Source organism: Miniopterus natalensis, chromosome 19 (genome assembly GCF_054644295.1).
Source record: "Miniopterus natalensis isolate mMinNat1 chromosome 19, mMinNat1.hap1, whole genome shotgun sequence".
Lineage (NCBI taxonomy): Eukaryota > Metazoa > Chordata > Mammalia > Chiroptera > Miniopteridae > Miniopterus > Miniopterus natalensis.
The window spans coordinates 16,679,889-16,695,107 of NC_142099.1; the positions used below are offsets into that span (position 1 = coordinate 16,679,889).

Sequence of the window (15,219 nt, forward strand, 5' to 3'; positions counted from 1 at the left end):
TCTGGAATTACTGCCCTCCCTGGACTCATGCCAGCTCCTGAACCACACACGCCTCCTAGCTGCAATGCTCCCCCGGGCAGACGGATACATTAGCCTCCAAGAAATTCACCCCTGCATCTGGGGAGGGGGAAAAAAATAGCATGTACTGAGCACCTACCACGTGTTAAGGACTGAAAGAAAGGTGAGCAATAGAGATGGGTAAGGACAGTCCCTGCCACTATTTTGTTTTAACCTTCAACTGTACCAGGCTCATGAAGTCCATAATGGTCTTACATACACCACAGGCCAGAGGGTATTCGCCAGCATGGACCACACTTCCACCCATGGGCAGTGTTAGGCCTGGACAACAGGGAAAATTTTTTTATGTATTTCAAGTTAATAAGTCTAATATAAAATATTAGAAACATTTAAAATCCCAAATCAGTATGAAATATGTCTGATCATGAGAAACTTTTCAAGCATCTTAAATAATCAATGAAACAAACATGACCACAGAGCTTACCAACTTCTTCCTAATTTTGTACAAAAGTATGGTACCATGGGTGTGATTTACTTCGCCATCATTATACTTACGTGTGCACCTTCCCAGGGTTGAAAGGTCCTTCATCAAACTCAAGGAGCTGTCTTCCCATTTCCAGGGTGCTGCAGTCACTCAGTCCAAGGCTCAGGACAAAGATTTGGTTGTGGATTCATGTTTTGGTCCAAAATTCTTGACAAGAACCCAGGACCAGGTCTGGGTGTGGAGGGGGGTGAGGTGGTCAGGTAGAGGGAGAGATAAGAATACCTCTGGCACTTTGATGGGTATGTAAGTGTGAGCGTTAAAGGCAATATTTTCAGTTTGACTTTGAGACAGAGAATGTCCTGGACTCAGACAGTGAGGTGAATTTAAAACACAGCCACTTGTGGCCCTGCCCCAGCCCACCCTCCCCACTCATCCTGGGCCATTCCCTTCCCCTCTGCCCTAGTCTCCAGCCTCATCTGCCACATTCCAGCCTTATCGGCCACCTTCCAGGTCTTTGTTTAAAAGACTCACTTAGCTTCCAGGTCTTCTTGCATATCAGTTCCCTCAGCCCAGAATGTTCTTATCCCAGCTGAATAAAGACCTAAAGGATGGGAGTATTACATTTCTACAGTAGTTTCAACTCACAAAAGGAGATCACATTTTTTTATGAATTCTTACATTAAAACCCAGTGAAGTGGGCAGAGCAGAGATCACTCTTCTCTGCAAAAGTGAGCAAGCTGAAAGGTCATCATCTTCCCAAGTTCATGGGGCTGACAACTATAAAGCCAAATTCAAGTTCAGGTCATCTACCAAGTTCACAGCTCTTTTCACTGTTTCCACTTAGCATGTATTTTTGTGTACCTATTATATAACAAATAAACGGGGGTACAAAGAAAATATAAAACACAATCCATGACCTAATAGAGTTAAACATTTGCACCTATAAAACAGTTTGGGACAGTTCCCACCATCAGTACGTGCTGAGCTGACAGACTGTAGGAACTTGGAGAGGAGTAGGTGGACAGCCAGGAGAAGCTGGTACAGAAGGTGAATTTGATTTCTGCAGACCAGTCCTGAAACCCTCTCAATGTGGAGGAGGAGACTTGAGTTCACTGCGTCCCCTCTGAGCTTATATCCTTGACTTTCGCTGATAAAGACATTTCAGAACAAAGAGCTTCTTTTCTAATCAACAACATGCTGTACATGCAAATATCTGACACTGTTAAAACCAGCAGGGCTCTTCTCGCTCCAATTATTCCAGGATTAGTCTGGTATCCTCTTGTTTCTATCTACTGCTCTGGCATTTTTTTTTTTTTTTATCTACAACATTCAATTCCTATTGATTCAGTGGCACACAATACTTTTCTTCTTCTTGAGTGGCCTTGGCACCCTTGTCAAAGATTATTTGACCATATACATAAGAGTTTATTTCTGGGCTGTCTATTTTGTTCCATTGGTCTATATGTGTATCTTTAGGCCAGTATCACACCATTTTGATAGCTGACGCTTTGTAATATGTTTTGAAATCAGAAAAATGTAAGGCCTCCAACTTTGTTTTTCTTTTTTTCAAGATTATTTTGGCTATTCAGGGGCAGTGGGGAGCCTGGGCCAGGTGGGCATTCAAATTGGTTCTTCTCTGAAACACTGCCCTTTTTCCTATTTTTTTTTTGTCTTTCTTCCTCCCTTCCCCAGCTCCTGGGACTTTTTTGCTTTCTTTCTTTTCTCTCCCTCTTTCCCTTTCCCCCTTTTATTCCTTATGACAATCTCTGTATAAATACAGATATGAAGCTTCAGAAATTTATATTGACCACCCACTCTGTAAACATAATAAATTCTTTTCTTGATAAATGGGGCCTCTTATGCTTAACTAAAAGCAGATGGGAGAATTGGTTAACTTAACTCACTATCCTTCAAGCAATGTCAAGTTGGCTTTTGGTCTTTAGCTATCCAATTATTATATCATGTTTTTAAATCTAATTCTGTGACCATTTACAAACAAATTATACCCCTCCCCCCAAAGTCATTATTTGTGAAACTTACTAAACAGTCTCTTTCAGAGTACACAGTAAACTCTCATGACTATGGGGAAAGACATGTCAGAATTTACTCCTCCAAGCCCCTCTGTGAGTTATTCATCATTCTAACATTTTTAAGTTGTTGCCTTTCATTCCCCCCTCCCCCATTTCCTGCTCTGATTTCTCTCCAGGACACCCTGGAGCAGATACTGGAGGGAGGAGTGATCACATTAAACACAAAAAAGAGCAGTGGGGAGACTGTCAGCCCCACTCAAATAGCAGGTTGATGGCACTGCCTTGATCAGTATGTGTTCTAGCCCTCTTTCTATTTTTTTTTCTGAAAAGACCATCAAATTTAACAAGAAAGCTTATAAGAATTGGTTTTAAAAAACATAACCCCACCTTCATAAGGTTAATTCCAAGTTTCATTTATCTCCTCTCACATGCATAAGAATTTTGACCTCGCTACAATTCAAACTAGGGACACATTACTCTTTTATTCCCAGCTGCAGGCAGACAGTAAACTGCTATCGTGGCTGCAGGAAGGTAGGCAAATGCTTCTCTGATCTTTTGTGCAATCTAGCTGCACGCCCACTCTGTCTAACCGGTCACAAATGCTTATCATTAAAATAGGGTCAAACCTCAGGAGTTCCAGACCTAGTGAGAAAGAGATCAGAGATTGAAATGCACTGTCGTTCTGCCAAACGGCCACCGCCTATCCTTTCACCTTTTCCTTCAATCTATCCAAAGCTGTAAGGACAGAAGAGACTCAATCGGCCAGGAGCCATGGCCCTCTGACAGTCCTTGCGCTCCTTCCATCCTGTCACTCTGGGGATGGTTCTGAGGACCACGAGCCTCTCCCCAACCCGGACAGCTGTACGGAAACATTTTTTCTGATCTCAGAGCCTCCACCCCTCTGCAAAGTAAATATTTCTCTTAGCCTAGCTTTCCCTTTTCCACAATCTGGCCTCTCCCTCCCTGGAATGCCTCCCTCGGCCCCCCTCCTTTCCTACTCTCCCATGGCACTTCTTACAAGCGCTTGGAAAATAGCTTAACTTCTTCCCTCTAGAAATGGGGTTCTGTGCACAGAGCACCTACCTCCCGTGGAGTGCAGAGATTAAACCCAACTACCTACCCGCGCCAAGCAGTACAGATGGTTTCTTCCAACTGTTTGCATAGTAAGTACAGGGGAACATGCTTTACTTTTACAGAGAAATACGTTCTGTCTTGTTCCTCCTGAAAACACATGGCCCTCAGTCAACCTTTCATTTTCACAGTTTTGACAGAGACGGGGATATATTAGGATAGCATTCATTTTCCTCCTAATTCTCCTCTAATAAAAACAGCAGCGCAAGAGAGGAGCTAAAATGACGATAGGCAATGTCAGCAAATGTTTGAGAACTTTCTGAACAAACAGGGAATGTACCATTTCCAAGGTGGCTACTCTCCAGCCAGTGTTTGCCAAGTGGAACATAGGCCCAGCGTGGCTAGATCCTCTGACATTTTAGATGGATATCCAGATGTTTCGATATCCAGATGTTTTTGTGAAAAATCATGATTTTAAATGTTGACAGCTAATTCAAAAGAACTGAAAATGCTGCAAAGATTAAAGTAGACAAATTTGCAAAAAGCAAGAGGATTGCCGGGGTGCAGTCCCTGGCACTGTAAATTCTAACAGGCTCTTTCTTAGTTTATTGTACTTGCTTAATTTGCAACAGACAGTTCTATAATTATGCCCTTTACAGAGATCAGCAATCTGTTCCTGTATTCATTATCCATATTTGTGGTATAGCTATGTTTTCTAGTCTAGCTGCACAATACTAATAATAGTTCCTTAAGGTCAAATTACTCTCCTTTCCTTCTCTTTCTCCCCTACAAAGGAGCTAAGACATTGCACTTTTAGAACCAAAATTTGGAGTCAAATTAGTTTAGAAATCAAATTATAGTAGCTTTACAGTTTCCTTGAGTGGCTAGAAATTTTAGCAAGAATCTTACTGCAAGTCATTGTTCAGAGGAGAACTGACTAAATAGGATCAGCATGCACCCACACACATGAAAACATCACTGTGATGAAAACTGAAATCACAGTGAGTCACTTCTTCTAACACTCCCATGTACCTTCCTTAAGCCTGAGAATTTTCCCCACGTCTGAACTCCAACCATTTGGCACCAGGCCCCTGTCAGCATTTGCTCTGCACGTTTACCATAACTGTATGTATGCCGCCTTCCCTGTAAGAGCAGGGACTGTATCTCTCCATTGCATCGCCAGGTAGTTGGCAAAGCAAGAGTTATTGTATAAATTATCATTCAAATAATAGCTACCATTTCCAGAGCACCTACTATGTGCTGAATAGTTCACCTGCATTATCCTGGAGACATTCCCAGACCAGACCATTCAATCCAAAGCAGCACCCTGTCACCTCAAGCACAGTAATTTTATTCCTCTGAATAGGCCGCATTGCCATCTAATATATTTTCATTTAATTATGTCTCCTCCAGTAGAATGACAGCTCTAAGAAAACAGTCATCTTGTCTAAGTCGCACTTGGCACATAGAAAACAAATTCATGAATCTAAACTTCCCATCTCCTTGGGAGGCAGAGCTGACTTGCACACAGAAGATCACGACAAGTATGTTTTAAAATTTACACGGAGACTTCAGAATAACTGTGTTGATTATTTCATAGTTCATAATGAGCTCTGGGAATGGGGAGTGGAATTAAAAAAGTTTCACATTCCCCCAAGCACTGACTAACGCGGGTGCGAGAATTTTTGCCGCAATAAGAAAGCCACTTCCTCTGACATAAGGTCCCCCACGGGTCCGCATCTTGCCACACCCTCCGACGGGACACAGTCCTCGGTGGCTGGCGCTGCGGCGGCCGGATTCCCGGCGCTCGCACTGTCAGCTGGGCCGTGGAGGGTCGCGCGCGGCGGGCGTGCAGGAGGCGGCGCGCGGATTCCACGGCCCCGGGGTTCCCCGCGCGGGGGCCCTTTCCAACTGCGTTGCGCTTTTTCTCACCGCCAAAGCGCGCACGCACTGCTGGGTGAAACCCTGCGCGCTCCCGAGCCTGCACGGGGCCACCTCACCGAAGGGGACGCGCACACTAGCGCCCACGGGCGCCGGGGCGGGCAGAGACGCGCGGGGCTCCCGTGCGCCCGGGCGTCCCGTCCTGGCCCCGCCCCTCGCTGCCGCCCGCGCCCGCTGCGGCCCCGCCCACCCCGCCGAAGCCCGGCCCCGCCCCTCCGCCCTCCAGGCCCCGCCCCCTCCGCCCCCCGGGCCCGCCGATGCCGCACTAGCACCTCCTTCTCGTGCACCCGCCGGCTGGTGCGTGTCGCCGCTGCGCCTTCTCATCCTCCCGCGTCACCGCCGCCGCCATGCCCGGAGGGCTCCTTCTCGGGGACGAGGCTCCCAATTTCGAGGCCAATACTACCGTCGGCCGCATCCGTTTCCACGACTACCTGGGAGACTCGTAAGTGGCCACCTCGTCGCCCTGCTCCGGCCTCGGGTTACGCTCGGACCCGAAGGTGCCTTCCCGGTTTCTTCTCCCTTCGTCCTCCCGCCGCCCGCCGCCCGCGGCGGTTCCTGCACGTGCCTCCGCCTGTGCGCGCTGCCCCGCGGCGGCCGCTGGATCTCCTCGCGCGCGGGGCTCGGCGCGGCCGGCCGGGGGGGGGAGGGGGGAGGAATTGGGGGCCCCGGGAGCCGGGGGTCCGCGCGGAGCGGGGCTGGCTGTCCGTGCAACTCGATTTGGTGAACTGCGCAAGTGGCGCGGTCCAGCCGAGGCCCGGGGGGAGCAGAGCCGGAGGCCTCGGCGGTCACCTCCCGGGACTCGCGCCCGGGGTCGTGCCCCCTGCCCCCCTGCCCCCCTCCGTTCTGGAACTTGCTGCCTGGGGAAGGTGGGTGTCTAAGGCCAGAGTCCGGGGACACTGCTGCTGGCTGAAGGGTTCTGCTTGCTGCCTGGTTATTTGCGGGCTTCTCGGCACAAAATGTAAAATTTAAAACCACCGGCTGCCAGATAAGGGGCCGGAAGGCTCTTTGGCCGGAGCCTCCTTTAGTGACCAAGATAAGATTTGAAAAGGGCTTTGGGAGGAACCGAGAACGCTCTGTATGTAGGTGTGTCCTTCATTCCAGAACTCGCCGCACTTGGAGGGAAGGGCTTTCTGGGCTGCCCAGTGGCAGTGACCTGTTCTTGCCGCGACACGTGTCCCTCTGCTCTCGGAGACCCTTTGTTTCCCGGCGGTGCGCCCCTCCCCCGCCGCCGAGCTGGTGAGATACAAATTACTGACCCGATATCTGGCCTGGCACTCATACCATTATGACTAGGAGCAAATTGCCCACCCTGCTTTTAGAGCTCCTGAGTCTGCAAACTTGAAGTTGCTTAGTTTCAATCGGAAACCTCCCAGCTGAGCCTAGTTACATGATTGTTCTGGAGTTCAGCGGCCCCACTCCGCTGTGGTCGTCTAAGGCTCAACAGTGCCTCCCAGGTTTCAGTTCTTTTCTATGTGGTGTCCAGGTATCTGTATGTATAGACAGAGAGAAGGGAGTTTATGAGATTAATCAACGATTGGACAGGCCTGTCCAGAGACCCTGGGAGAGATTCTGTACCCAAGGCCTACCTAACCCCTTCAGTCCATCTCCAGCCCCTCGTTAAGGGGAAAGCTAACGATGTGGAAGAGAGGACTCGGCTGGAAAAAGAACGAGAAATGGACCGTTCAGACCCTGAAGGCAGGAAAAGGCTTCAGAAATACAGACCAAGGCCAGTCTCATACTTGCAATGTAGGTGTTAGTATTTCTCCAAACCTCCATGGGATTTTTCAGAGTATGTTCCTTCCCATTTCCACTCACAGTCCTCATAAAACATAAGAATCCTACCAGATCCTCACCCCCATAAAACATAAGAATCTTACCAGAACTCTTAGGCTGTATGGGTTAAAGAGAAATATTAACATAAAGCATAATTACTATAGCAATAATGGTAAATGCTGTCACTATTTCAGCTAACTCTACTTTCTTAGTTTTTGTTGTTGTTGTTGTTGTTTTCATAGTGTATTGGCCTCTGGATCGCTCTTGATTTGATTAAAAGTGGTACCATCTCAGGGAACCACCAGTGGGAAGATGAAAAAAACCCCACACCTATAAAAGGTTATACAAGCCCTGGAAGGTGTGGCTCAATTGGTTGAGCATCACCGGTTTGATTGCCAGTCAGGGCACATGGCCAGGTTCAATCGCCGGTCAGGGTGCATATGGGAGGCAACTGATCGATGTTTCTCACATTGATGCCTCTCTCTTGCTCTCCATCTCCCTTCCTCTCTCTCTAAAATCAATAATTTTTTTTTTAATGGCTATACAAATTTGTCCCACCCCCAAAAGACATTTGAGCCCTATATGCCGTTCTAATACATGGATTTTTGCCTAATAGAATATTTTCCAAACTTCATTCTGTATGCGATCTGAATTCAGACTTAATTTTTGATTCAGATTTTTTTTAGGGGAGGGAGAAAAAAAAAATTTAACTTTAAATTTCACTGGCATCTACCCCACCCCTGGCAATTGGACACAACTAAGGGGGTTGGGGGCTGCATTTCATGAGTTTATTGAGCCTTAATCACTGTTTCTTTACCTATCTGGTAGAAGCAGCTTCTTCACAGTACATTTTCAACAAACAAAACACAATGTTTTTTCCTGGGGTTTTCTGGGTCTTAGTGAGTAGGGACTGTTCCCTTAAACAGGGAAACCTATTGTCTTTTGAAAATGAGGAAGGAAGGAAATGGGATCATGTAATTGACTTACTCTCAAGAGCAGCTGTAGGGAGACTCAGAGAGAGGGGAAAGCAGTCCACAGTTAGACATCTCAGAGTTTATTCTTATTCTCAGCTGAGCGGTAAACTGGAGTTTGGCTTCTCAGGAAGGAGAGGGTGTGAAGTTGCTTAAAACAAGTTCCTTAGCGTGATTCAGCGAAACAGTCTCTTTACTGGAAATGGAAGGAAAACGCCCGACTTTCCCAATTGACCACCCCTTTAACAAGAAGAGATGCCAGTTCCATTTCTTCTCAGAAGTCTCTTCTGATCCCTAAACATCCTTTCACATAGAGTCTAAGGCCTAGATTTTACTCAGAGCTAGATTATTTATTACAAAAATGTCCCTCTTACAGCCCTTTATAAAAAAGTAAACATACCACACACCTCCACAGCGTTAAAAATCTTACCTCTTTCTTCCCAGTCTTTCCATAGGGCCCTCCATCCTTTTTGTAAGAAGGTCTTTTCCTTTCCTGAAGCCTTGGAGTTGAGTGACAGATGTAAGTTGGAAGGGGGTACCCCTTGTCTCCTCTTTGTTCTTTGTGCTTCAGGAAACTGGGCCGACTTGGAGAGGCCAGCTTGGCACCCACGCTAGATTCAATCTAGGTTAGGGTCCTGCTTTAATGTTGTAAGGCCCTGGGAGTGTGGGAAACTGAAGGTTAAATTTCCCTTTCCTGTAGAGAGAGTAGTTTCTGTCTCCAAGGAGAAGGAACTGGTACTCCAAAGGTTCTTGGTGGCTCAGCTTGAAATGTGCTTAAAATCTCTGCAAGTTTAACTTCCAGCAATGATGATTTAGCTAATAATATTTACCTAAAAATCTGTAGTTCTAGAAATCTCCATTGTAGCTTATCAGTTTTCTACCTACTTGCTTTGAAGCAAGAAGAAAAAGAAACCACAAATGAAAATACAGTAAAACTCTGAAAGTGCTGTTTTGTCAAGGTGCAAATATTGGGTGTCCTGTTTGACAGGTTAGATCGGTAAAGCAGTTTCATGAAAGATTTCATATCCATTCACTTCAAAGAAGCACGTGTCAACTTTAATTTTACATATAAATAGAGGATACAAGCCTATTTATTTTAGATTACATAATCTGTTTATTATTGCAATCAGGCATTTGTTTGGATTCAGGGCCTATGGGGACACCCATTTTTGGAGCTGAATGTCAGGGTCTGTGTGCTTAGGAAAAAAATATAGAAGAGGGTAAGAAGAAAAAAAGTTATTTCACTAAACTACTTGGTTTGAATAGCACAGATTTTATTAGCTGGAAAGGAGTCAGGGTGGCTCCATAGTTATTAAAAGAAGCAGCACTCTTAAATTAGTCTTCTAAGATATTTGTCATCTTGAATGTCATATCTTTGATTGAACTGGGCTTTAAACGTTGGCTTTTCTGGAGGTAAGGAGATTAAAAAGCATTTCTCAACAGTAAAGTTTAAAAGTAATTATCTCTATAAGCGTTCATTTAAAAAAAGAATGTCATTTTTTACCTCCAATTTGTGACTTCTCATTCTACATGCTGTTGGTGATAACCTCGTCATTCGGTTGTGACCTTTATTCACTGCAGATGGGGCATTCTGTTCTCCCACCCTCGGGACTTTACCCCCGTGTGTACCACGGAGCTTGGCAGAGCTGCAAAGCTGGCACCAGAATTTGCCAAGAGGAATGTTAAGCTGATTGCCCTTTCAATAGACAGTGTTGAAGACCATCTTGCCTGGAGCAAGGTAACGTATCCATGGGTGTGTGCTTTGAGGTTATAAATCAAGCTATAAATTATAGCTTGGTCTTTTAGAGATGAAGCTGTAAGTAAACCTCAGGTTCAGACTCGACTGATCATTTGAAAATCTGCCTTGGATTGCACAAGCACCTGCACCTTGCTCAATCCGAGGGCCAGTTCTCAGCCCTCATCTTTCTTAGCCTATCAGCAGCATACAGCCCAGTGGATCACTGTCCATACCAAATATTTTCCTCTGTTGGCCTCCAGGACACCACATCTCTAGCTGGCCCTTCTCAGGCTCAGACTGAGCTTCATCATCTCCCAACTCCTGATTTATGCTGGAGTTGCCCTGGGCTTGTTTCTTGGACCTCTTCTATCTACACCCTTTCCCTTGGTGAGTTCGTCCACTCACGTCTACATGCTGATTCCCATATTTTCATCTCTAGGCCTGACTCTCCTGGCTTCCAGACACAGCCACTGCCTACTCAGCATCTCCCCAGATGTCCCATCATCTCAAACCTAATGTCTGAAACTGAGATTCTGTTCTCAATCCTGGGGTCTTACTCATCTCAGCTAATGGTAACTGCATTTTTATAGTTGCCAAGGCCCCAAATCCAAGAATTATCTTTAACTCCTCTGGTTTTTTCACATCAACAAACTTGTCTGCTGTGCGTTCAGAATATATCCCAACTTCCTATTTGGAAGCCTCTTTCCCCAGGTATCTTTGTGACCTGCTGTCATCTCTCTTAGGTCCCAACTCAAATGACACCTCTAAGGCTGTCTTTGGCTTCCATACTCCCTTCCCCCCTCTGATTTTTTCCCCTTAGCACTTGTCACCATCTAAAGTACTCTGCACGTCACTAATTTTGTTTGTTTCTCCCCTCCTGTTCTGCACTCTACTCAGTGCCTCCTAGGCAGTCAGTCTAGATTTGTTGAATGAATGAACTGAAGGAATTGTCTACTTTCAACAAAAGGATTTACGATCAATTAATATGGTGGTGTAAACTTAACCCGAAAGTATTTGAATGGCTTTGTTACATGTGCTACTAGCCAATGATGGGTAACTTTGGAGAGATTTTTGCTGTGTGCTAGGCCCTAAGTCAGGCATTTCACATGCACCTGAAGAAAAGATGTAGTACTGACTTGGCAATTTCACACCAGTTAATCTGCGTGTCTTGAGATTTCAAGAATTGCATAGAAGAGAAAAGGGACCCTTTATTTCTGATGGTTTTTACAATATTTGGAAACTCAAAGGTACCTTGGATTGGGATTTGACGCTGCACTGTTTGGCTTTTAAAGAGGTTACTGCTGCTTTCTCAAAGCAGTAAAAGCAAGATGTATTTTAAGAGACATGGGCATGAAAAGGGTCTTTGCTTAGCCCTGGCCAAGCGGCTCATTTGGTTGGAGTGCCTTCCCGTACACCAAAAGGTTTCGGGTTTGATTCCTGGTCAGGGCACATACCTAGGTTTCAGGTTTGATCCTCGGTCGGGGCACATAATAGAGGCAACCTTATGACTTAAGTACAGTACCTCCTGCTGTTCCTGTCAGGGAATAATTGGGATGGGCAGTGTTCATTCATTCGCGTACTTATTAAAATTGCTTAGAGAACCTACTGTGATTCTGGCTGTTAGCAGATTGAATTCCGAGGACGTGCCTGGCTTAGATTTCTCTTTCCTCTTTCGCCTGCGTTTTAGGATATCAATGCTTACAACTGTGAGGAGCCCACAGAAAAGTTACCTTTTCCCATCATCGATGACAGGCATCGGGACCTCGCCGTGCTGCTGGGCATGCTGGACCCGGCCGAGAAGGACGAGAAGGGCATGCCTGTGACGGCGCGCGTGGTGGGTTGTCGAAGTCCCTTCTGTAGTCATCATGACTGGCCGGGCTATCCCAGTAAATGCTTGGAGCAGCTAGAGGCAATAGGAGAATATATATTAATAGCTATATATTTCTCTAGGAAATAACTGTATGGGTGGCAATCTCACTGATTATGTGTAACGTTCATGCTAAATTTTCAGCTACATTTTTAAACTGGTTAATTCACAGCTTTTGGGATACCTACATAAAGTAAGTAGGATTGAGTAATAAAGTACCTAGAATTGAGTAATCTTTTCTATAGCTCTCCTGATAGCCTTCTCTTTAAAGTGATGGGCCATGTCCTTCTTCCTAAGACGGGTCTGGTTTTAAATTCTTGTTCTGTCCAGACCCACTGGAGAACAAACTTAGCCCCTCATCTGCAAAAAGTACAACTATGCGAGGACCAGTATCCACTCCCATTGGTATTATTTTTTTATAATCACCCCTACTTAACATAGTACCTTCCTGAGCCCTTTCCTAGATTCAGTTTGTCTTACTGGGGCAGCCAGAACCAAATAGAATTCCCTTCTAAGTGTAGAAAAATATCATGAACACTGATGTATACCTGAAACTAATATAATACTGTATGTCATTGTAACTAAAAAGTTTTCAAAAAAATTTTTAAAGAAAAATGACACAGAGAGAAAAGTGTCTAGATCCCAGCCCCCCGAAGGAAGCTTGATGTCTGGGGATTTTTTTGTTTGGGTTTTATACCCTTGAACATTTTTAATGATAGGCGAGCATTCATTCCAAGAGGACTGAATATCAAAAACACTGAAAGAACTCGTCCTGTTTGTGTTTCTGGGCCTTGCAGGTGTTTGTTTTTGGCCCTGATAAGAAACTGAAGCTGTCCATCCTCTACCCAGCGACCACCGGCAGGAACTTCGATGAGATTCTCAGAGTAGTTATCTCCCTCCAGCTGACAGCGGAAAAGAGGGTTGCCACCCCGGTTGACTGGAAGGTAAAGACGCTAAAAGGGCAGGTCCCCAGCGTGCCTGGAAGGCCCATGGGGAGTGTCCAAATGGCCACCCTCGGACTCTGTCTTACCTGGGGTTCTGGTTCCAGCACGCAAGTCCATTGGGAGGGTTTTTCCTCGTGGCTGAGTTTAAAATTTGCTGAGAGGCCGTGTTCAAGGTCTTTAACATTTTTATATAAAACACAAACTCCCTATATTGCTTTCTAGATTTTAGCTTATTTAGACAAACTGGTCAAAATGATTCCCTTTCCTGGTAAAAGGATTTTTTAAAACCTTTAAACCTTCCTTGATGGCAAAATATTTACAAGACTTCGATTAGCCACTTAAGTCCTGGCTGCAAAACTTTTTGGTGTCTTACTGTCGTGACATTTTTTCTTCTCTTAAGCTTCATTAAACCCCATGCAGAATTCCCTGACACCTGTTGTTAAGCTTTTTATCTCTAGGATTTCTGCGATATTTAAGACATAGGTAATATCTTGAGAGTATCTTACTGTCGCTACATTTTTAAAATACACTAACCTGAATACCAGGTTTGGTTTGGTTTCTGATAAGCAAATCAGTTAAAGTGCTGAGTCCATTCACTGACTATACACTTATTGAGCCCAGATATAGCCGTGAACAGAAACGTTCCAGACCTCTTGGACTCACATTCCAGTGGGTAGAGACGGACAGTAAACCAGTTTTACAGTGTATTAGGTGGTGCTAAGCGCAATGGAATAATCGAGAGCAGAGCCCAGAGGTGGGAAGGTTGGCTTTCTGTACAGCTGTCAAGGGAGGCCTCCTGCAGGAAGCTTTACGTGAGAGTGAGCTTGGCATGTTCCAGGAGCAGAGGGAGCCAGCGAGCCTGGGCCTCATTCTTGCCTTCAGGCTTGCACATTGAATTTCACCATTCTCGATGTCTTTCAACAGGTTGGAGATAGCGTGATGGTCCTTCCAACCATTCCTGAAGAGGAAGCCAAGAAACTTTTCCCTAAGGGAGTCTTTACCAAAGAGCTCCCGTCTGGCAAGAAATACCTGCGCTACACTCCCCAGCCGTAGGTCTGCTGGTGCGGGAGATGCTCACCCGCAGTGAGCCAGAGGCAATTCCATAGAACGTTGTGCTGTGATCACAGCCACAGTCTCTAGGTTGCTGTACTAGTGGCTTATTAAATGAGAATGGCACTAAAACCTCCATGGGATTCTTTGCTTCATGCCTTCACTGGCCTTCTGTTCTGTCCATATGTCTCAGCACTCACCTGGCTCTGAAATATAGTCTGTCTTTGAGACTCACGTTGTATTGGATCTCTGCAGGGTCTGTGATGAGCAAGGTGCGACCCACTGATGGTTGAAAAACTGTTTTGCTCCATCCTGGAATGACCACCAGTTTTTTTAGCTGTTCTCATCAAATCCTCTCTTCCATTACACATTTTGGGGAGCAGTAGAACTTGAGGTTCGATTTCCTCTGTTGATCTCTAAGTATGTAACCCTAGAAGTTAAAGTAACAGAATATTCTTCAATCCTCAGGGTTTTGATCACAGCTAAGGGAAAAAACTTTTCAATTCTGTACTTTTCTAGTAAATAACTGAAGTGGGATGAGCAGGGGGTGGGATCTTTAAATATTTTGCTAAGAAATTTTTTCAAGCCTGGCCGGGCGTGGTTCAGCAGTAGTGTGTCAACCTAGAATCCAGGTGATCGGGGTTCGATTCCCGGTCGGGGCACATGCCTGGGTTGCGGGCCTGACCCCCAGTCAGGGGCGTGCAGAAGGCAGGCGATCAGTGACTCTCTCATCATTGATGTTTCTATCTCTGTCCCTCTCCTTTCCTCTCTGAAATCAATAAAGATATATTTTTAAATTTTTTTTTTCAATAAATTTCTATCAAAAAAGGGAAGCTACAGAAAAGGCTCCACTTACCTGCCTGAGGGGTAGCTGAGGTGAGAACGACAGTGCCACCTGCCTTTCACAGCAGGTATTTCTGTGTCAGCCTCTCTGACCTGGGGACACAGAGGGGCTTGGCTTGCCTTTGGAAGTGAGGAGAGGATGACTGAAAATGTTTATTTATAGAACGATTCTTGCTGGGGGTGGGGCAGTACTTTCTGAATTTTGCTTTTTGGGGATCTAGCAAATAAATCCTTTGTTAAAACTGGATCAGAGAATTCTGTTGTCACGTTTTGAAATACTTGGTGAGACCCGTGTCCTGTGGGCAGAGGTTTCCTCGCTGGAACTGGCATTGGTACTTCTGTCCAAAGACAGATACATAAAATTTTTAATAATGAACATGGAGGTGCAGCTGACCTATGACTTCATCACAGCACCTGGCCAGCTTTGCTCCTTCGTGGTACTTGCCTGGGTCCTATAGTCCCTTGAGTTTGTGACCCCTGATGTAACAA

At 45.5% G+C, this 15,219-nt stretch overlaps 1 protein-coding gene across 1 annotated transcript; it reads left to right on the top strand.

The window, feature by feature from the left end:
• Positions 1–5,841: 5,841 nt before the first annotated feature.
• On the top strand, positions 5,842–14,977 carry PRDX6 (peroxiredoxin 6). The gene is made up of 5 exons (XM_087827637.1): positions 5,842–5,986; positions 9,870–10,026; positions 11,714–11,860; positions 12,691–12,837; positions 13,762–14,977. The coding sequence occupies exons 1-5, from the start codon at positions 5,892–5,894 to the stop codon at positions 13,888–13,890; spliced, it is 675 nt and encodes a 224-aa protein (XP_087683763.1). The 5' UTR covers positions 5,842–5,891; the 3' UTR covers positions 13,891–14,977.
• The last annotated feature ends 242 nt before the right edge of the window (positions 14,978–15,219 follow it).

Excerpts from the sequence above, each read along its gene's own strand:
- PRDX6 (XM_087827637.1), top strand. The coding sequence starts at position 5,892 with ATGCCCGGAGGGCTCCTTCTCGGGGACGAGGCTCCCAATTTCGAGGCC. Across the intron at positions 5,987-9,869 it reads CACGACTACCTGGGAGACTC|ATGGGGCATTCTGTTCTCCC; the intron begins GTAAGTGGCCAC and ends TATTCACTGCAG. Across the intron at positions 12,838-13,761 it reads CCACCCCGGTTGACTGGAAG|GTTGGAGATAGCGTGATGGT; the intron begins GTAAAGACGCTA and ends GTCTTTCAACAG.